At 39.6% G+C, this 22,316-nt stretch overlaps 1 protein-coding gene across 6 annotated transcripts in view; it reads right to left on the bottom strand.

Moving 5' to 3' along the window:
- The window catches only part of ARHGEF28 (Rho guanine nucleotide exchange factor 28), a 327,107-nt gene that overhangs the window by 196,709 nt on the left and 108,082 nt on the right, over positions 1-22,316 (bottom strand). For all 6 annotated transcript variants that reach the window (XR_012130564.1, XR_012130563.1, XM_073235080.1 and 3 more), the window contains exons 3-4: positions 6,021-6,168; positions 3,375-3,668 (exon numbers count right to left, since the gene is read on the bottom strand). Coding sequence is in view for 4 of the 6 variants with exons in the window: in XM_073235080.1 (XP_073091181.1) it covers positions 3,375-3,668; positions 6,021-6,168 (442 nt within the window). In the remaining 2 variants the exon portion in view is untranslated. The remainder of the gene's footprint in view (positions 1-3,374; positions 3,669-6,020; positions 6,169-22,316) is intronic.

The raw sequence follows: 22,316 nt of genomic DNA on the forward strand, positions 1-22,316 counted from the left end.
ATCCCCAATGAGGGTTCAGCAGAGGGAGCAAGCAAAACAAGCCTGCTGCAGTCCTTCCCTGCCAGGGACCTGACTGCAGGGTTTCCCAGCTTATGCCCGAGAGTCTAGCTTCTAGGTGCTGACTGAGATCCTCCCCTTTAGGACATTGGTGAGTTCTTGGCATGCCCTCAACTACTGGGAGCTGCTAAGAACAAAGACAAAAACTCGGACAAACACAAAGGTTTGTGAGGCAACCTAGAGGTTGGGATGGGCTGATTGACAAGGCTCACCCATAGGAAACTAGTCTGTTAAGCCTGAGAGAGAAGGCTTTTTATCTAATGCACAGAAAGCCACTTAGAGAGTCAAAGAAAATGAAGAATTGGGGGAATATGCTCCAAACAAGACAACAAATATCCAGAAACCAATTTTAATGAAACAGAGGTAAATGATTTGTCTGATAGAGAGTTCAAAATGATGGTCACTGAGATGCTCACCAAGGTCAGGAAAGCAATGCATGAACAAAGTAAGAATTTCAGCAAAGATAGAAAATATTAAAAAGCACCAAGCAGAAATCACAGAGCTGAAGAGTAACTGAAGTGAAAAATTCAATAGATGCATTCAACAGCAGACTAGACCAAGGGGACAGAAGGACCAGCAAACCTGAAGACGAAGCAGTGGAGCTCATGCAGTCAGAGCAATGCAAAGAGAAAGGGTGTGAACCCTGTTCCTGAACACTGAAGCTGCAGAGAGATCCATTACAAGTCTAGGCTGCAGGCATTTCTCCTCAAGTACTATAAGCTGTTCCTAAAGAAAGTCTAGATTCTTCGATATTTTCAAGGAACTGTTCACAATAGCAGGATTTTATCCTTTGCCTGTAGCTTTATTTATCCAGACCAAGTGTAATGTGCTTTCCACATATGTATGTACAATATACTCTCTACATATGGGAATCATTCACATACACACACAGAAGTCAACTTTTACTAAGAATTTAGTATATTCAGACACTTTTCTAGAAGCTTCACCATACGTTACCTAATTTAATCATTGCAACAAGCCAGTGTTGTACTAAAATAGTAGGTGGGCACTATTATGTCTCATGTCAGAAATTAAAACCTTGTGACATCAGAACTGAAGTAACTTGCTCGGAAGGCCTCATAGCCAGGAAGCAGAAAGAAGAGGATTTGAACCTGGCTCCACAGTACATATTCTTAATGACAGTGACAAGTGTTTTCCCACAGAAAACAATGTCTCACCATGTAAAGGAACAGCTCCAGGTCTTTCTCTATTGAAAATACATATATAAGTATGTCAGAGGGGTCAGAAAGGACCACTTGGTGAGATCAATCTGTCTGTTGTAAGGATATGGATGAGCCAAAGGCTGTGACAGATGGAGACTTAAAAAAACAAGACTATGGCCAAATAGCAATGAAAATGGCAATAAGATAACCCTTGGAAACTTGGTGATTAGCCCAAAATTCTTCAAATTTATTTGACTACATTATCTCTGTCAGCAAAAGTAACTGACCATATACCTCCAACACAGAAAAATCATATGAATGTACTAGTGTCAATCCACAGATTAAAGATTGGGAAACCATATTTCCAAATCTGAGGATGAAAAATCAATATAGCATGTGGGTAACATGAATCCCATTTTGGAGGCTATTACTTTAAGATATTTGTGTGCAATCACGAAGTGCCATAACCTTCAGCAATTTGCCATTTTGCAGGGGCACAGATAAAAACTACTGCAGACTCCCAGACACTGTGCTGAGGGAGTTGCCAGGCTGGGGAGGGAGCCTGATAACTGATCTGTATTCTGCTTCTCCATGATGCTTTGAGGCTCTGTACTTATAGCCTTGTGAACAGAGACTAAGGAGGAATTAGGAAAGCTTTATGTCTGTGTCAAAATGGGTCTACCTTCCAAAAAATAAAACACCCTTCAATATTATTATTAGAATTTTTTGTAAGTCCAGAGGTTTAAGTAAATGAAGTTTCTTAGCCAGAAAACACAAATATCTGTACATATATATACACACATAAATGAATATACATATTGAGTGAATATATATGAATATGCATATGTATATATATTTATGAACGTTCCTTAACCAGAAGACATACGTTCATTTTTCATATATGTGTGTGTGTATGTGTGTGTATATATCAGATAATGATATCTAAGATGTGCAACTCCTTGAAGGGCTCAGGATACAACCCTCATTCCTTCAACAAATACTGCTGGAGCACCTGCTGTATTCCAAGCCCTGTGCTCGGTCCTTGAGGCTGTGTGTGAGCAGAACAGGCACCACCTGCTCCCTCAGGGAGCCCCCCTTCATATCTATCAGCTATCACAGAGCCAAGGGCAGCACAGGAGGCAGGCTGGCTCAATGCCGAATTCGGCTTGCGAATTTTCTCATCCATGGTCCTTAGAAGTGAGAACCAAAACTACCCAGCAGAGTTTTAGTATAATCTTGATTGAAGGAAAGAAATGGAGATCCTCTCTGCTTGTGGTTTATGGCCTCACAATTCTGTTTACAAAAATCCTACCCCTTCATATAGAGTACTGCATTTAATCTTATCCATGATTAAATTTAAACCAACCTGTGATCTGTATCAGGAAGCAGAAACTCCTAAAAATATCATATCCAACCACAAAACTACGGTCAAGGGAATACTACAGGAAAACAGCAATAGTAAGTGTTGTTTTCAATAAAGTACAGAGCAGCATCCAGCATCCCTATTTCCAATAAAATAATGTCATTTGTAATCACCAAATCAGCATCTATTGAACAGTTAAGCCTCATGCCTAGAATGGGCTTATATGCAACACCCATCTTTGTCCACAACACAGATTCCAAATAGCTGATATTCACAGTATTTTGTATTTTAATAAAAAGGGCCATCTAGGATGACTCTAAAAGTTAATACTACTGTATGAATGCTCGCAGTGACACTAACCTTTTTAAAGATGTCAACACATTGGTTATATTCCCTGCCTGGCCATGTTTAAGTGTTCCACAGAAGTGGCTGCATGATCTCCCTTGCCCGGTGGCTCTACCTACTTGAAAAAAGGGCAGCAATGTCCCCTTCTCACAGTGAGCAGAGCTGCCAAGGGAAATAGAGCCACAACCCAAAGCAGCTGGTTCGAGAGCCCGCCACAAGGAAACAGTCCTCCCTCCTCGAGGCAAAGCCACTGCCTGGACCAGAGCAGAGTAGCATCAACCAGCCCAGACAAAGGCTCAGGACCTCAGGGAGCCCAGCCACATCAGAGCGAGGCTCTGGTCAAACATGGGCAGGAAAACCAACCCGGCAAACACACAACACACTGGAAAGCACATTCTGGAACTGACACAGAGATGAGACATCTGAATTTTCTGGTGAAGACGTACCTTCAAGGGACGAGTTTCCCAAGACAGTCCACCCAGGAGGCAAGTCCAGATGGGTCAGAGCCAGCACCAGCTCCTCATCCAAGGCAGGCACAGCTTCTGCCTCCAGGGCAAACGGGGTCAGCAGGGTCTGATGGCTACCGACTGTGAGGCGGTCGGCCTGGGTGACCAGCAGGCGAGCCAGCCTGCAGGCCATGCTGTCCACGTAGGTCACTGAGCCGGAGCCCATGGTCACTGGGGAGTAACCTTCCGAGCAGAGGCACACAGACACCATCACCGTCTCCTGAAGCCTGTGGCCTGCATGACAAGACAGCGAACAGTTCACCCAGGGTCTGCAGGAGATGCGCTCCCAGCGTCCAAAACATCAGCGGTCACCAGTCTCACACGCTCCAGGAGAGCAAGGCAGAAAGGCAACGCGGCCAGTCATCTTTAAAGGGTGCCAAGCCTCTGTGGCCACATTAAAGCTGACTCCATCTTCCTTCAGGAACTTCTCATTTTAAACTAAGCTTTCTGAGCTCTGAGCTTTTCAGCGTCTCCTCTCCTATCATTACCAAACACTGTTATTCAGGCTACCTTCACCTTGTGCTTCTACCCCAGCCCCTGAATTCAAGTGTGTCATTGAAAAGGGCTTTGCCGTTTCCTCCTGAGTCATACACTATCTCATGTATTTATTTAGGCAACCATTTTATAAAGTAGCAACACAGAGCTCCTTTGAATGTGAGTTAGGGTGGGTGAAAACGACTCACCAGAAATACTTATATTTGTTCACTGGCCCCTACTTCTGAGAATGGCTTCTGTGTCTTCTGAGTGTTAATATTTGTGTCATGGTGGTCACCTCATCCTGCTATCTGTGTCTCCTCCTGACACTCCTCCTTCTTTCACTTTGCCAAGGTGGGTGAACTCCTACCTGGGTGTGTTTTTATGCTGCCTTTGGCAGAACTTCCAGGATTTAGTACCACCAAACCTCTGTGATTATGATAATCATAGCTGGGCAAGAATAGGGTCAACATTCAGCCACCCCTAGCCCCCAAGCAAATGGGCTAATGGTGCCAGGCAATCCTGCTCTGCCTTTTTCTCCAAAGTTTTTCCCCAAAGGCTAACTGCCAGGGCATCAAGGAATGAGACCATCCACAATTTACTGAGCAAGAGCTACTGCCATTTTCACATTGCCTCTTTTAAAGTGGTCCCAGTGGTACGGGTAGATGTAGCCCCCACCCCCAGACTATACACACCCAGGATATACTACAGAAACCTGTCCTACAGATTTCTGAAAGGTTACCCTGGTAAAGCTGTGACTGGGGAATTTAACTTTCAGAAACAGGGACTGTCACAAGCCTGTAGGGAATCCGTTAAAATGAAAGTGTTGCTCTCACTTTGAAGTGGGCCACAATATAATCAAAAAGATTTTGACACACAAGGAGCAGGAAGGTTTACTCCTACATGCAAGTAAAGAAAAAGACACAAGTTTGGGTATTAGGAGTGACACTTTAGTTATTATTTTTATTCTTTCTAAAAGTCTTGATAAAAGAGAAAACCAAAGGAAGAGGGGGAAGCTAAAGGCAGCCAAGACATAAATGTAAATGCCAAAGCAGAAGTCAGGGGCGGGGACCAGCAGCCAAAGGGCCTCTGCCATTCATGAGGGTTGACTTCTTTTTCTCAGAAGGGGAGAAGTTACCAGGGCACAGAGAGAAGTGCTTTAAATTGCCCTCAGTCTCGGAAACTGGACAACAGATGGATTCAAAGAGCAAGTGCAGCAGGGCGAAAGGTCTTTGCGAACCTCTACAATTCTTGCTGTGACTTATTGTTTGCATGTTTACTGCCCACCTTCTTTCCACATGTAACAGATTTAAAACAGAGGCACTTAGAAACATACTTTCTCTAAAAATGAGAAAGAAAAATTGAAGTTTCCCCATATGATACAATTTAAGGACATGAGAGACCCGTAATTAGGGAAAATCAACCAAAGAGAACAATAGCAGAAAAACCCTACCTTCCTGCAAGTAATGGTACCTTAATTACACCCGCAGGCCAGAGCTGATGTCTCAAAGATGCATGACCCATGCCTCGATAAAAATACAAAATGACTCTATCTGAAAAGGGGTATTAGCTGGTAACAACACATTCACACCAATGGATTTCCAAAGTGAACATTTTGGTGGTGAAAAGAGAAAGTTCTGGAACCTGAGACCCAGTAAGGAAGAACATGCCAAAGGAGGAGCCCCAGCCACCAAAGGCAGCAAGCAGGGGAGCGGCAGACACTGGGACTGCCAGCTGAGCACAGGAGACGAGAAAGGGAAAACAGAGACAAACTGTCAGTGTCTGCACTCTGCCTGGCAGGAGGCCCTGGGACTAGAGGAGGTGACACTAAGATATAACATCTCCTCCACTGGACTGCACCCAAAGCACACCAACCTCAGAGTTGGTGCAACTGGCAGGATGGGCCTGCTCAGCACAAACCCAGGCTGATTTGGCTGGAAGGACCCCAGAAGTGAGAGTACCTAGTGTGAGTGCTCCACACACACACACACTCACACCCATCCCACCCCGAACAGTTTCCCTTCTCTCCTCCTGGCCTCTCCCAGCCTATACTCCTGGAGTGCAGATGCTTGCTGCAAATTTCCCAGCTGCACGGTAAAGAGGGCTCCTCACCTGGAATGCTGGACTGGAGAACATTATCCTCAGTGCGCTCTGCAAACACGATGTGCCTCTGATGAGATCCGTTATAAATAAAGTAAAACTCGGCATCTTGAGGAAGATAGACGTTTTTGCCAAACTTTGCGTAGACCTTCGTCTGCCCCTGAAAAATGAGTAGGAGGGGCATCACCACTCCTGTCCTGCTCTAAGAACCACAGTAAGAAGGGCCCCGGGCCTAAAGTGCTGCTGCTGGTTATGTTCACTTCACGTGAATGAGCTCAAATATCATGATGTCTTCTTACTAACACTGATGACAGGGAGATGCTTTCTGATGTATTTAAGTACGGTGTCAGAGCTGGTTTGTTCTGTTTTTAAAGTTATAGAAATTCAGAGCATAGGGAAGAATTTTTTTTTAATTTACCACATACACTGATGTGATTCAACTGTCTTTTAATTCCTACCTGATCAACATCATTGCTTGTATTAATTACACCCTATACCTAAATACCACCATACTACAAAGGTTCAAAATTATTATTTTTAGCTACAACCTTACCTGTACCAGATCACAACAGATTGTGAGAACTTTAAATATTCACAAGCTTTGCCAAAAAGCACACATGGTCCCACACTTGCTGTGCCATTTCCAATTGCTATTTGTCTTCTCTGAGGGATTTCTGAGTCCTCTTTCTCAGCCAGCCCAGCCTTACACTTACTCTTGAGGGCTGTTGGATGGCACAAAGCCCTGCTAAGTGGCCCAGTCCCAAGAAGAAGAGCAGCCCCCTGGGTCACCAAGGCACACTCTGAGGAAGGACGGACCGTCAGGGAGGCGGGCAGCAGGCCAGCACTCCCCAGTATTTTAGCATCCAGAGTCTGAGTGGAGGGCTGGGAGCTGCACCCCTCAGGAGCAGCAGCAAGGGACGAGCCCGCCAGGTCATCTGGGACCTCAGAGGACACTCCTTCCCCTCAAACACAGAAAGGCAATACAAAGGGAGCTCTCCAGGGAGAGCCTACATTCCACCCAGCTTGTGGGAGTGGCAGGGAAATGGAACCAGGAGGTGGAAAGGGTCGCCCACTTTGGAGGGCCTCCAGAGCTTAGCCCAGCCTGGAGAAGCATCTGGGCTTCTGTGTGTTTGTCCAACAAAAACAAACTCTCTTCTGGCAAGTTTCTCACCCTGTGATAGGGGAGAAAAATGAACAGAGAAAAGTCTACCCAGTCTCCTTAACTTCTGTTTGCCTTTGCTTCATATTAGCACTATATTCTGTAGGATATCAAGAGTTAGGTTAATCAGTATCAGAAACAAAATCAGAGCAGAACTCCTTTTTCTAGTAATCACATGGTCACTTCACCTAAAATTGTAAAAATAAAAAGGCTGTTTTCCTAGTGGATTGCAACCCATCACACACACAAAACATCTTAAATCACAACTTGGTACAAAAAGAAACTGCAGGTTCTGGAAAAAATCATCAGTTCACAATTTTGAATTGTCTTCTCCCTATATGTGAGTGTGCACATGCACACTCGTAATCAATAGAAAGTAACATGCCAAGAAAAATCCACATACAATAGCTTTCCAAAAAAAGTTCAGGAAGAGGATCTGAAAAGGAGAAACAAAGACAAATATCTAACATGACAGAAAGGAAACTGAGATGAAATTCCATTTCCTAAAATAAGGGAGAGAACAGCTTGCTTGAGTCATGTTATGGATTGCTAAAGAGACTATTATTCACAGACAGAAACTGACCTGTTTGTAATTCGTAAATAGAACACAAATTGTATAAACAGAGCAAAGTTTTTCACAGATCACAAGGATAGCTAATCTGTATCTATTCAAAACAGTTATCACATTACTATTTTATTAGGCTGGGTGAACTAGGGCAACAACTTATGAAAGAGTCGCACTGCAACCCTTCCCAATGCAATACAAGCCAAAACAGTACAGCTTTTTAATTCATTGATGCCTCCCTTTCAAGACAATACCATGCTTTACATTGGCAAATATATATTTAAAAAAATACAAATAACAATCAGGTGAGAAATAAGACACGTACATTAGAGACACCCATAAGTCCTACCACTAACAATAATATTCAGCAATGAGAAGAAGTCTTTTATTTGCTACCATAGAGAGATCAGAAAGACAGAGTGAAAGGCATGGAGGAGGAGGGCAGGAGAGAAACCAATGGAAAGACCCAATGGGAAAGGGCAGGGGGAGCTGGCAGGGGAGGAAGACCAAGAAAATATGAAAGAACAAGGACATTTTCCTTCAGTAAAGTTAGACAAAGGGAAAAATAGATTTAGATAAAATCATACAGGAGATGAGCAGGAGAAATGAGCTTCAGAAAATTCTCTGAGGAACAAGTACAGCATAAATAATCAGCCACAAATGACAGCAACTGAAAATTATAAACTTTCCTAAGTGTATTTGTTGGCATTAATATCAGAATCATTCTGCTCCTATGCAGAAATATGTGTTATCACCTTTCTGTCAACTCACTACAGGACAAATAAAAAGGAACGTAAGTATTTCACTGGAAATTCTGGAAACAATAAGAGGCATAATAGGCAAAATTATCTCCCCAATTTAACCTACAAATTTAATGTGCTCTAGTCAAAACCCAAACTGAATTTTTCAAGAGAAACTCAACAAGCTTATTCTAATGTTCATCTGGAAGAATGATACACATGCATAGAAACAAAAGTTTTGAGAAAGAATGTTTGAGATGTAGGGGGGAGGGTCAAAATGTACCCTACCACAAAAAAAAAAAAAAATACAGAACTACCGTGGTAATTTAAGCAGAGCCCTGAAACAGATGTATGGAACTTATGTAATAAAGGTGGCATTTCAAGGCAGCAGGGAAAGAATGGGGTACTCAATAAATTGTTTTGGAACAATCGCTATTCATTAGGGGCAAAAACATGCCTCATACCACATATTTCAATTTCTATTAATTCAATATTAACACAAAAACTCATAAGCACCATACAGTGGGGAAAAGATGGTAGAGCAGGACAACACAGCAAAAACCTCCCACATACACACCAAGGAAGCAACTACAGCAAATACAATGAACCCTGAATATGACCTGAAAACTGCAGAACAGACCACCTACACTGGTGAAGAAGGACCACATTGAAAGGGTAAAGGGGCAGAGCCATGATCAGCTGGAATCCAAGCCCTTCCTGCATCCCAGCCTGCAAGAGGGAGGAAGAGGAACAGAGTGGGGATGGGATAAAAACTCAGGAATTCTGCAGGATTCTGAGATCTGTTCCAGAAATACAAGTCCATATTGCATTGGGCTGTGGTGATTAACGAGGCTGGACACCAGGGAGAGTTGGAGTACTCTGGGGGGCCAAGGCTCCTGTCATCTGTGGAACACCAGCAAACTATGTCAGTCCTGCTGAGGAACAGCACAGAGACGATGGTTTGAGAGATTCACCTGTAACAGGAAGTGTACCAGAGGGACAGGGGTTGGAGAGGGCTCTCTCTGGAGGAGAAAGGGCAGGAGCACAACACTTTCCCAGCCCTCCCTCAGTCCAACTGGCCAGGTGCTTGCAGGAGCCAGCTCTAAAACACTTCATGTCCATCACTGGCCACTCAGCCCCACAGCAGTGCTCCCCTGCACACCATCCACCCAGCCCGCTCCACCCACCAGCAGCCACCATTGCTGATGGGTAGGCAGAGGAAGGCCCACCCACAACGAATCCTACAGAAGCACCTCATGGCAAGCAAAAGGCACACAGAGAATAGCTGTGGGGATCAGCCATTGCTGACAGACTAACAGAAAGGCTGCCCCACCCACAGCCCACCAACAGCAACTGCACATCAGCTGCAAAAGAGAACCAGGCACAGGTGAACAAAGAGTCTTGACTTTCTGAGACAACAGGATGCCAATTTCATGAAGCCATTACTTTTAAGACCAGGAGGCACAGCTGATCTAATACAAAGGAATACAGAAACCCAAATGAAAAGGCAGAAAAATATGTTCCAAAGAGAAGAACAAGATAAACACCAGAAAAAGGGCTACATGAAATGGAGATTAGCAATCTTCTTGACAAAGAATTCAATTTAACAGTCATAAAGATGCTCATAGAACTGGTGAAAAGAATTTCTGATCTCAGCAAGAAGGTCAACAAAGAGATAGAAAATATGAAAAAAAGCCACTCAGAGCTGAAGACTACAATAACTGAAATGAAAATTATAATAGAAGGAATGAATATTTCAGGTTGCTGGGAGCAGTGTAAAGAATCAGTGTAATGGAAGATAGAGAACAGCAGAGTAACCAAGCTGAGGAACAGAGAAAAAAGAGTCTCTAGAATGAGAAGATGCTAAGAGGGCTGTGTGACTACTCCAAACAAAACAATATTTGCATAATAGGGGTCCCAAAAGGAGAAAAGAGAGATAAAGGATTAGAAAGTCCCTTTGAAGAAATAACAACTGAAAAGTTTCCCAATCTGGGGAAGGAAATAGACATCCAGATCCTGTAAGCACGGAGAGCCCTTAATAAGATGAACCCCAGGAAAACACCACCAATACATATATAGTAATTTAAATGGCAAAGATTAAAGACAGAGAATTTTAAAAGCAGCAAGAGAGAGGCAGACAGTTACCTGTAAGGGAGACACATAAGGCTACCAGCAGATTCTCAGCAAAAACTTTACAAGCTAGAAGGGAGTAGCATGAAATAGTCAAAGTATTAAAGGGGCAGGACCTACAACCAAGAATTTCTACCCAGCAAGATTATCATTACAAATTGAAGGAGACATTAAGTTTCCCAGGTGAACGAATGTTGAAATAATTCATCACCACTAAACTCATCTTAAGGATATGTTAAAATGACTTTAGCTGGAAATTTTCTTCAGTCTAAATAGTTTTCATCAATGAAAAAAACCTACAGTAAAGGTAGTAGGTGAATTACATACAAAGCAAGTATGAAGTTCAAAAAAACAAAAGTAATAAAATCAACTATACATAAAATTAGTCAAGGAGTACACAAAAGATGTAGATTATGACATTTTATATACAAATTGTGGATGAAGAGGAAGAAAATAGGAATCTTTTTTAGAACATGTTCAAAACAGACAGCAACACAATCATAGTAGTGCATTTTAACACCCCACTTACATCAATAGACAGATCATCCAGATAGAAAATAAGGAAACAGAGGCACTGAACAAAATGTTAGATCAGATGGACTTAACAGATATGTACAGAACATTCCACCCCAAAAGCAGCAGGATACATTTTCTCAAGTGCACATGGAACATTCTTCAGAACAGATCACATGTAAGACCACAAAAAGAACCTTAATAAATTCAAAAAGACTGCAATTGTATCAAGCACCTTTTCAGACCACAATGAAGTAAACAAACAAAAAATAGCCTCACAAACACATGGAGGTTAAACAACTTGCCTTTAAATAATCAATGGATCAATAAACAAATCAAAGAGGTATCTAATACATGGAGACAAGTAGAAACAGAAACACAAATGTTCAAAATATGTGGGAGGCAGCAAGAGTGGTTCCAAGAATGAAGTACATAGCAATACAGTCCTAACTCAACAATCAAGAAAATCCCGAATAAATAATCTAACCTCACAACTATAGGAACTAGAAAAAGAACAAAGCGTAAAGTTAGTAGAAATAAAGATCAGAACAGAAATAAATAGAAGAGAAGAAGAAAACAATAGAAAAAAAATCAATGAAACCAAGAGCTGGTTCTTCAAGATAAACAAGACAGACAAACCCACAGCCAGACTCATCAAGAAAAAAAAAAGACACAAATTAACAAAATCAGAAATGACAAAGGACAAGTTACAACCGACACCACAAAACTCAAAGAATTATAAGAAAATTCTGTATGAAATTACATACCAATAAATTGACAGCCTAGAAGAAATAGACAAACTCCTAGAAACCTACAATCTTCTAAGACTCACCAAAGGAGAAACAGAAAATCTGAACAGACTACCAGTAACAAAATTGAACTGGTAATCAAAAAACTCCCAAAAAACAATAGTCCATTACCATCTGGCTTCACAGCTGAATTCTACCAAACATTTAAAGAGCTAATATCGATTCTTTTTAAAGTATTCCAAAAAAACAGAAGAGGAGGGAATACCTCCAAACTCATTCTATGAGGTCAGCATCACTCCAATATTAAAACCAAAAACAAACAAAAAAAGAAAATTACAGACTAATACCTCTGATGAATATAGATGTAAAAATCCTCAACAAAATATTAGCAAACCAAATTCAAAAATACAGCAAAAGGATCATCCACCATGACCAAGTAGGATTTATTCCAGGGATGCAAGGATGGTACAATATTTTTTAATCAATCAATGTGATATACCACATTAATAAAAGGATAAAAACCATATGATCATTTCAATAGATGCAGAAAAAGCATTTAACAAAATTAAATGTCCATTCATGATTAAAACTCTCAACAAAATGGGTATAGAGGGTATGTACCTCAACATAATAAAGGCTGTATACAACAAACCAACAGCTAAGATCACACTCTATGGTGAAAAGCTGAAAGCTTTTCCTCTAAGATCAGGAATAAGACAAGGATGCCCACTCTCACCAATTTTTATTCAACATAATACTGGAAGTCCTAGCCACAGCAATCAGACAAGAAAAAGAGATAAAAGTCACCCAAACTCATAAGGAAGAAGTTAAACTATCACTATTTGCAGATGACATGATGCTATATATAGAAAACCCTAAAAATTCCACCAAAAAACTGATAGAATACCTGGATTCAGCAAAATTACAGTATACAAAATCAATACACAGAAATCTGTTGCATTCTTATATACTAACAACAAGCTGGCAGAAAATTGAAATCAAGAAAACAACTTCATTTACAATCACATCAAAAAGAATAAAATACCTAGGAATAAACCTAATGAAACAGGTGAAAGCCCTATGTTCTGAAAACCACAAGACATTGATGAAAGAAACTGAAGACACAAACAAGTGGAAATCTATCCCATGTTCATGAATGGAAAGAATTAATATTGTCATAATGGCCATCCTGCTCAAAGCAATTTACAGATTCAATGCACCACTATCAAAATACCAATGGCATTTTTCAGTGAACTAGAACAAAGAATCCCAAAATTATATGGAATCAAAAAAGACCCTGAATAGCCAAAGTAATCTTGAGAAAGAACAAAGCTGGAGGTATCACACTCCCTGACTTTAAACTGTATGAGAACAGACCCATAGACTAATGGAACAGAGAGTCCACAAATAAACCCACACACATATATAGTCAATTAATATATGATAAAGGAGCCATGAATATATAATGGGGAAAAGAGAGTCTCTTCAATAAATGGTGTTGGGAAAACTAGAACAGCTACACGCAAGAGAATGAAACTGGATTATTCCCTAACACCATACACAAAAGTAAACTCAAAATGGATCAAAAACCTAAATGTAAGACATGAAACCATAAAACTCTTAGAAGAAAACATAGGCAAAAATCTCTTGAATATAAGCATGAGCAATTTTTTTCCTGGACATGTCTCCCCAGGCAAGGGAAACAAAAGCAAAAATAAATAAATGTGACTACATCAGACTAAAAAGCTCCTGCATAGCAAAGGACACCATCAGCAAAACAAAAAGGCAGCCTACAGTATGGGAGAATATATTCACAAATGATATATCTAATAAGGGGTTAACATCCAAAATACATAAAGAACTCATATGCCTCAACACCAAAAAAACAAATAACCTGATTTAAAAATGAGCAGAGGACCTGAATGTTTTTCCAAAAAAGACATACAGATGGCCAACAGGCACATGAAAAGATGCTCCACATCACTAATCATCAGGGAAATGTAAATCAAAACCACAAGAGATGTCACCTCACACCAGTTAGAATGGTCACTATCCAAAAGACAAGAAATAACAAATGTTGATGAGTATGTAGAGAAAACCTCCTATGCAGCTGGTGGGAATGTCCACTGCTGCATCCACTGTGGAAAGCAGTATGGAGGTTTCCCAAAAAACTAAAAATAAAAACACTGTATGACCCAGTAATTCCACTGCTAGGAATTTACTCAAAGAAAACAAAATCTCTGATTTAAAAAGCTATATGCACCCTGTGTTTATTGCCACATAATTTACAACAGGCAAGATATGAAAGCAATCAAAGTGCCCATCAAGAGAAGAATGCATGAAGAAGAAGTGGTACATATACACAATGGAATATTATTCAGCCATAAAAAAGAAATCCTACCATTTATAACAACATGGTAAACCTAGAGGGTATTATGCTAAGTGAAATAAGCCAGGCAGAGAAAAACAAATACCATATTATTTCATTTACACATGTTGTAGATGTGGAATCTAAAAACAAAATGAAACAAAATCAACAGAACAGCAGTAGACTCATAGACACTGAGAAGTGATTGGTGGTTACCATGGGGGAGAGGTGGGTGGGTGGGTGAAATAGGGAAGGGGATAAAGAGGCACAAAATCTTAATCATACTATAGTCACAGGGATGAAAGTACAGCACAGTAATAGTCAATAGTTCTATAACATATTTTTATGTTGACAGTAGGGTGAGCATTTAATAATATGTATAACTGCCAAATCACTATGTTGCATACTTGAAACCAATACTGTATATCAGCTATACTTCAATTAAAAAATATATCAAAACAAAACTCATGAGTGCATAAAATTACAAGACTGTCTAAAATTTTCATTACTTAACAAAATGGTAGCAGTTAAAGGTATCTTAATTTCATCTATAATAACACCAACTTTTTTTCATTTTTCCATTTCCTTTCAGTCTTTGTTCAGTGCACAGCTAATTCTTACATAGCTATACTCATGGCACAAATACACATATGGCTGTGCTTTCCTCTCCTATGAAAAGCATTTTCCATGTTATGATCTTTGGCACCATTTCTAATTGAATTCCATCAAGTGTTTGAAGTTTATAATTTATGCTACCATCCCTCTATCTTTGTATATTGAAGGTACTTCTAACTTTTCAACATTATAAACAATACTACAAACATTTTCATGTACATTGTTTTTATGCCTTAAATTACTTTAGAATAAAATTCCAGAAATGGGTCCAAGAACATGAACTGCCACAAATTGAAAACTGCTTCCCAAAAATTTTCTATCAACTTTCATCACCACCTGTCTGTGCTGGTCAAGAGGATAATTTTCATTCCAACCTTGCCAAAATTATCTTTTTTTCTCCTAAGTTATAGATAGTAAACATATCCTCATTGGTTTATTTCCTATTTTTTCCATTGCCACTGAGATTTATTGGCCACTTTTATTAATGTTCATTACTAAATGAGGCCAACATTGTTACTGGCCTGACCAAATTTCAGTTTAAAGAATTCTAATCTTTCCCTCTCCTATTCACACTTGAATTCACTTTTGCCTTAGGCAAATCAAAATTTTTACTGTCCCAAGTGAACCAGTTGAGATGAACATCAGAAACCTTCCTTTTCCTCTCTCAATACTGAGGGTGCACCCCGTTATTTTCTCTTGCCCAAATAAAAACCATTCAAATACTCCTGCAAAACTTCTGCAGGTAACAGGCAAAATGGGAACAAATGTGGAGTAGAAAAGTGGAGTAACAATAATCACACTAAAGACACCGAAATATAAACACACACACACACACAAAATCAAGTAAATTAAACCAACATTTTTCACCATCAAGCATCCTCCTAGAGAAATTCTACTTAAAACTTGTAGTTCTCCACAGCAATCAAGTTTGAGAAAGACAGATGCACCCCTATGTTTATCGCAGCACTATTTACAATAGCCAAGAATTGGAAGCAACCTAAATGTCCATCGATAGATGAATGGATAAAGAAGATGTGGTACATATACACAATGGAATACTACTCAGCCATAAGAAGAGGGCAAATCCTACCATTTGCAGCAACATGGATGGAGCTGGAGGGTATTATGCTCAGTGAAATAAGCCAAGCAGAGAAAGAGAAATACCAAATGATTTCACTCATCTGTGGAGTATAAGAACAAAGGAAAAACTGAAGGAACAAAACAGCAGCGGAATCACAAAACCCAAGAATGGACTAACAGGTACCAAAGGGAAAGGGACTGGGGAGGATGGGTGGGTAGGGAGGGATAAGGGGGGGGAAGAAGAGGGGGATATTAAGATTAGCATGCATGGGGGGTGGGAGAAAGGGGAGGGCTGTACAACACAGAGAAGACAAGTAGTGATTCTACAACATTTTGCTATGCTGACGGGCAGTGACTATAAAGGGGTTTATAGGGGGGATCTGGTATAGGGGAGAGCCTAGTAAACATAATATTCATCATGTAAGTGTAGATTAATGATAACAGAAAAAAAAAAGGAAAAGAAAGAAAAGGGGGATTACTCCCTGATAGGATAAAACTAACTGTAAATCAACGATTAATGCATGCTTTAAATATCCTTAATTTTGACCACTTAAAGGATGTCACATGATCAGCTATGGAGGTACATTTTTCTGATAATATTCCCTTCTCTTAAAAAAAAAAAAGGCAGTTCCTGTGTGGTGAACTCCAATGAGTTCTACACAATGGTATAAAGGGAATATAAAAGTGTAGGCAAAGGGTCTGATTGTGTTTACACAGAGGATCAAAGCCTAATTTGGCTATCCAGAAAATGAACTAAGATATGATATGAAAAAGAACTTCCAACATCAGCACTCTCTGGAAGACTCATGCCAGAAGATGATCATCAAAAAACCCCAACAAAGATCCACGTGCTGCTACAGCTGTAGATGCACTCATCCCACCGGTTCCTGGACTTGCCACGGGAATGAAGAAGGAGATATCTAAGCTGGCCTGTGCATACAGTAAAACAACAAATTTGACTGGATCTACACTGTCGGAACTCAACCAAGAATTAGGAGCAGTGCAAATTGTAGCGCTCCAAAATCTTACAACTACAGACTATCTACTGTTAAAAGAACATATGGGATGTAAACAGTTCCCAGGAATGGGTTGTTTTAATTTCTCTGATTTCTCTCAGACTGTTCAAGTTCAGTTAGACAATACCCACCATATCATAGATAAGTTTTCACAAATGCCTAAGGTGCCTAACTGGTTTTCTCGGTTTCACTGGAGATGGCTGGTAATTATAGGTCTCCTTTGGTTATGTAACTGTACTCCGATTATGTTAATGTGTGTGAGCAATTTAATTAGTAGTTTAAAACCTATACATGCTGAAGTTACTCTACAAGAAGATATGTCAATGAAATAATCAATCTTCCCATGTTTTCTTCCGCCTGCTACTTCTATAGCTTTTCTTCTTCCTTCCTAATTACAACCCTTAAATAGAATTCGTGCCTCACATCGAATTTACCAAGTATCATAATTCTTCCAAGTGGTAAAGATACCTCAATACAAATGCTGGGCATAGAAGCCACAGGGCATAAATATGCAAAGAAGTAAAAAGCTAACCTTTTCAAACAATAAGGCTTCTCTCTCACTTACCAACGTTACATTTCCCTGTATGGCCCCGGAAGATGACTGGTTAGCCAGAGATGGGTAAGATTCCTCAAGGGAGGAACAACCTAAGACAGGCACAGTCGCAGGGGGGCCATCAGGTGAGAAATTGGGGATCAACAGAGGTGAGGCTTAGAACCTCAACCTCCGTTTTGAGAGAAATCTTCTGCATCCATGGATGTTTTGTTGCCCTTGTCTAGCTTGGATTAACACTTAGTCTACAGGCACACACCTGATCATCTACATTTGCTCTCTTACAACACTAAACTATGTTTTCTACCTTTATCTTGCATCTACCTACCACTTCAGCATTTTATTAAAAATAATAATAATAGAGAAATGTGGTATCTACATATAAATCAAGTATAAAACTCAAATGAATATTCATATTTGAACTGATTGTTTATAGTTCATAATGCATGATCAAAACCAAAAGTTTCTGTGATGACTGCCCTTGTACTGTTCACCATGTAACTTATTCACTATGTAAGAATCTGTTCTCCATGTAAGAACTAGTTCGTTATGCTTCAGAAGATTGGAGACTGACGAGAATTAGGCTTGGGGTGGATTAATGATTGTGCATTGAGCATTGACTCCCCTATACAGAATTTTATTGTTGTTAACAACCATTTGATCAATAAATATGAGAGATGCCCTCTCAAAAAAAAAAAAAGTACAGACTTCCAACTGTAAAATAAATAAGTAACCAGGTTGTAATGTATAGCATAAGGAATATAGTCAAAATATTGTAACAACTTTGTATTGTGATAGCTGGTAGCTAGAATTATCATGTATATAAATGTTGAATCACTGTGTTGTACACCTGACACTAATGTAATACTGTGTGTCAACTACACTTCAATAAAAAAATAAATAAATAAAAAAACTTGTAGCTCTCAAAAACTAAGTCTTCTGTTGAAATGATGTGACATCCATGGATTTCTTCTCAAAGAGCCAAAGATACTAAATATTTTTGCCACCTTAAACTCTTTCATCCAACTCTCCTACTCCTAAAAGTATTTAAGAGGGAAATGGTCATTGAGAGTGATGTGCACATACTAAGTGTTTTTTCATTAATCTATGCCTTTGTAGCACAATAATAGGAACTTAATAAATGCTTTTAATGATAACTGTCACTTTTTCTATGACAGTAAGGTGTTCCACTGTTTTCAAGGCATTCTACATAGCCTTTATATGGGTTGATTCTTAGGATAGAAGCACAATTAAGGTAAATGTTAATTGAGTTGTTAATATTATAATGAAAGCTTACTAATAGATGCCATGAAACCATCGCGCTAATATAAATAAAAACCTCAAATTGTCAGTTTTAATTTGTTTTTAACATTTGAAACATTCTCTTTACAACCAAAGTAATTGTTCCACACCGAGTCTTTCCTGCAGAACAGAATATGTTGAATGTTGTAAAGATCCTTGAAAAGTTTTTCGAGTGCATCATCCCATTTATAGGTAAGTAAATAAAAGTACAGGTACTAGCTAGTACTAATACTAACTAGCTCAGGGTTCTAGAGTCAGATGGACCGTAATGGGTTTCTTGATTGCTGTTTCAATCTCCAGAAGTCATCCTCTATATTCTTGAAGCACAATTTCAAAAAAGTGCTAAAGGCACAAGGTCTTTTATTTCAAATCACTCTATTTAAGTGAAGTACTTCTTTAAAACAAAGTATGAAAAAGTAAAAATTATTCCCTGTGTGTGCACATTTTATATATAAATATATGCATACCCATATACATACACATAATATCTTTTATGTGTACAGTACTTCACAACTTAGGTGCTTTGTTGTGTATTTTCTCACAATACCTGGGAAGTATTATCATGATTCTTATTTTATAAATGAGAGCACAGATAATATCAGGTCTAGTGAGTGGCAGAGCCACAAATCAAATTAGACCTCCTGTTCCAGGCCTAGTGCACTTTTCTCCCTAACATGTTACTGTACAAACAAGAGTTCAAGTATTTACTTACTGAACTACATTTTTATGTTTAACTTAACATTATATGTACAGCTGATCCTTGAACACACACTTGAACTGCACAGGTTCACTTACACATACATTTTTTTTTCAATAAATGTATTGGAAAATTTTTGAACACTTGTAACAGTTTGAAAAAACATTTTTTCTCTAGCTTACTTTATGGTGATAAAGCTTTTAATATATGGAATGTACAAAATATGGGTTGACTGTTTATATTACCAGTTAGGCTCCCAGTCAAGAGTACACTACTTGTTTGGGGGGACCCAAAAGTTATACACACCTTTTTGTGGGGGGTGGGGGTCACCCACAACCTCCATGTTTTTCAAGGGTCAACTGTACTTAATATAAGGATTCTTATCCTGAAATCCACAGATAGACATCAGGTGAAGAAGGGAAGTCAGAGAAATGTTTCTTAATCTCCCTGAAGATACGTGCAGTTTTAAGCATCCACCAGGGTGAGAGGCTATCTTTTAAACTGGGATTCTTAGAAGGGAACAAGGAGCATATCATTTAAAAAGGTTAAGAACCATTGATTTAAGCCATGTTTAAAGCATCTTCTGTATCGCATAAAATATCAAGATTATTCAAATTTATTATCCCAAACCAAAATGAAGTTAACCAAACACAGGTATATACAAAGTGGGTAGACCCAGGCATAAATATCAGTGTCTTTTTTTTTTCTTTAAGGTACATAACCTAAAGTGACTTAAGACTTACAAGTCATTTCTTAAGAAATAGCCTTTGGAGTAGGAATGGCATCCATTTCCAAACATAATTAAATAGGCCAACACTCCTGCTGATAACTAGAAAAGACAGAAAAATTAAAAAGTCATATTCTTAAAGGTATTAGAGAACTATACAAACAAGGACAAAATATAAAATTCCAGAAAGAGGTGAGCTGCTCAGAGAAGTTTTGGAAGCCAGAAGACAACAGAATATCCTTACAGCAATGAAATAAAATAACTGATGGCCTGAAATTCCATACCTTTCAAAAACATTCTTAAAAATGAAGCTGAAATTCAAATGTTTAAGACAAATACTGAGGGAATTCATTGCCAGAAGGTCAGCACTAAAAGAAATACTACAGGGAATTAGTCAAGCAGAAATAAAATAATGCCAGACAGAATCAGAGAAGTACAAGAGGGCATGAGGAACAGTGAAGTGAGTAAATATAATTAATATGTAATATACAAAATAATAATGTTATGGAATTTAAAATATTTGCAAAACTACAATGTCCAACAACATAATGTGAAAAGTAGGTGGAAATATCCAGCAGTTGTGTTAAAGTGTTAAAAAGTAATAGCATATTTATGTCAAATATACATGTTTTAAGTTGAGGGTGACCACACTAGTAAAAGAATACATAACAAGTTAGAAACAAAACTGAAATAGAAAATTTGGTTATTCAAAAAGATAGAAATAAACAAAAAAAAACATATCAGATAGTTTTATATGAGATATAAATCCAATTATACCAATTATATTAAATGTAAATGAACTAATCCAAACATACTACTATGATGGCCAGTATGGATTATTCAAATTTAAAAGCAGAAACACTAACTATATGCTGCTTACAAGAAACACACCTTAAAAATCACATAGAAATCCCCAGGCAAGGGAAACAAAAGCAAAAATAAACAAGTGGGACTATATCAAGCTGAGAAGCTTCTGTACAGCAAAGGACACCATCAATAGAACAAAAAGGCATCCTACAGTATGGGAGGATATATTCATAAATGACATATCCAATAAAGGGTTGACATCCAAAATATATAAGAGCTCATGCACCTCAACAAACAAAAAGCAAATAATCCAATTAAAAAATGGGCAGAAGGGGGGTGGAGCCAGGATGGCAGCGTGAGTAGAGCAGTGGAAATCTACTCCCAAAAACACATAGATCTATGAAAATATAACAAAGAAAACTCCTCCTAAAATAGAGACCAGAGGACACAGGACAACATCCAGACCACATCCACACCTGCAAGAACCCAGCGCCTTGTGAAGGGGGTAAGATACAAGCCCCAGCCCGGCGGAACCCGAGCATCCCTCCACTGGCTCCCGGCGGGTGGAAAGAAACCGGAGCAGTTTTTTTTTTTTTTGGCAAGTGCTTTTTGGAAGCCTTAAAGGGACAGCGACCCCAGTGCTAGGGAGGCAGGGTGACAGGACCAGTGAGCGGGTGCCTGGGACCGGCGCCTGAGGACAAAGAATATCACGCGTTTTTCCCTGCGGGACCGGTGGGTGGGTGCCTCAGACCAGCACCTGAGGACGGAGGAAATCGCGCGTTTTTCACCTTTTTGTTTCTCTTTTTGGCGAGTGCTTTTTGGAAGCCTTAAAGGGACAGAGACCCCAGTGCAAGGGAGGCAGAGCAGCAGGACCAGTGAGCGGGTGCCTGGGATTGGCGCCTGAGGACAAAGAATATTGCGTTTTTCCCTGCAGAACCGGTGGGCGGGTGCCTGAGACCGGCGCCTGAGGATGGAGGAAATCGCGCGTTTTTCACCTTTTTGTTACTCTTTTTGGCGAGTGCTTTTTGGAAGCCTTAAAGGGACAGGGACTCTGGTGCTAGGGAGGCAGAGCACCAGGACCGGTGAGCGGGTGACTGGTACCGGGGCCTCAGGACAAAGAATATCGCGTGTTTTTCCTTGCGGGACCGGTGGGCAGGTGCTTTTTGGAAGCCTTCAAGGGACAGGGACCAGTGAGCAGGTGCCTGGGACCGGCGCCTGAGGACAAAAAAAATCGCATTTTTTCCTTTTTTTTTTTTTTCACTCTCTCATTGTTGCTGTTGCTGTTTTGGT

The sequence above is a fragment of the Manis javanica genome, chromosome 1, assembly GCF_040802235.1.
Source record: "Manis javanica isolate MJ-LG chromosome 1, MJ_LKY, whole genome shotgun sequence".
Classification (NCBI taxonomy): domain Eukaryota; kingdom Metazoa; phylum Chordata; class Mammalia; order Pholidota; family Manidae; genus Manis; species Manis javanica.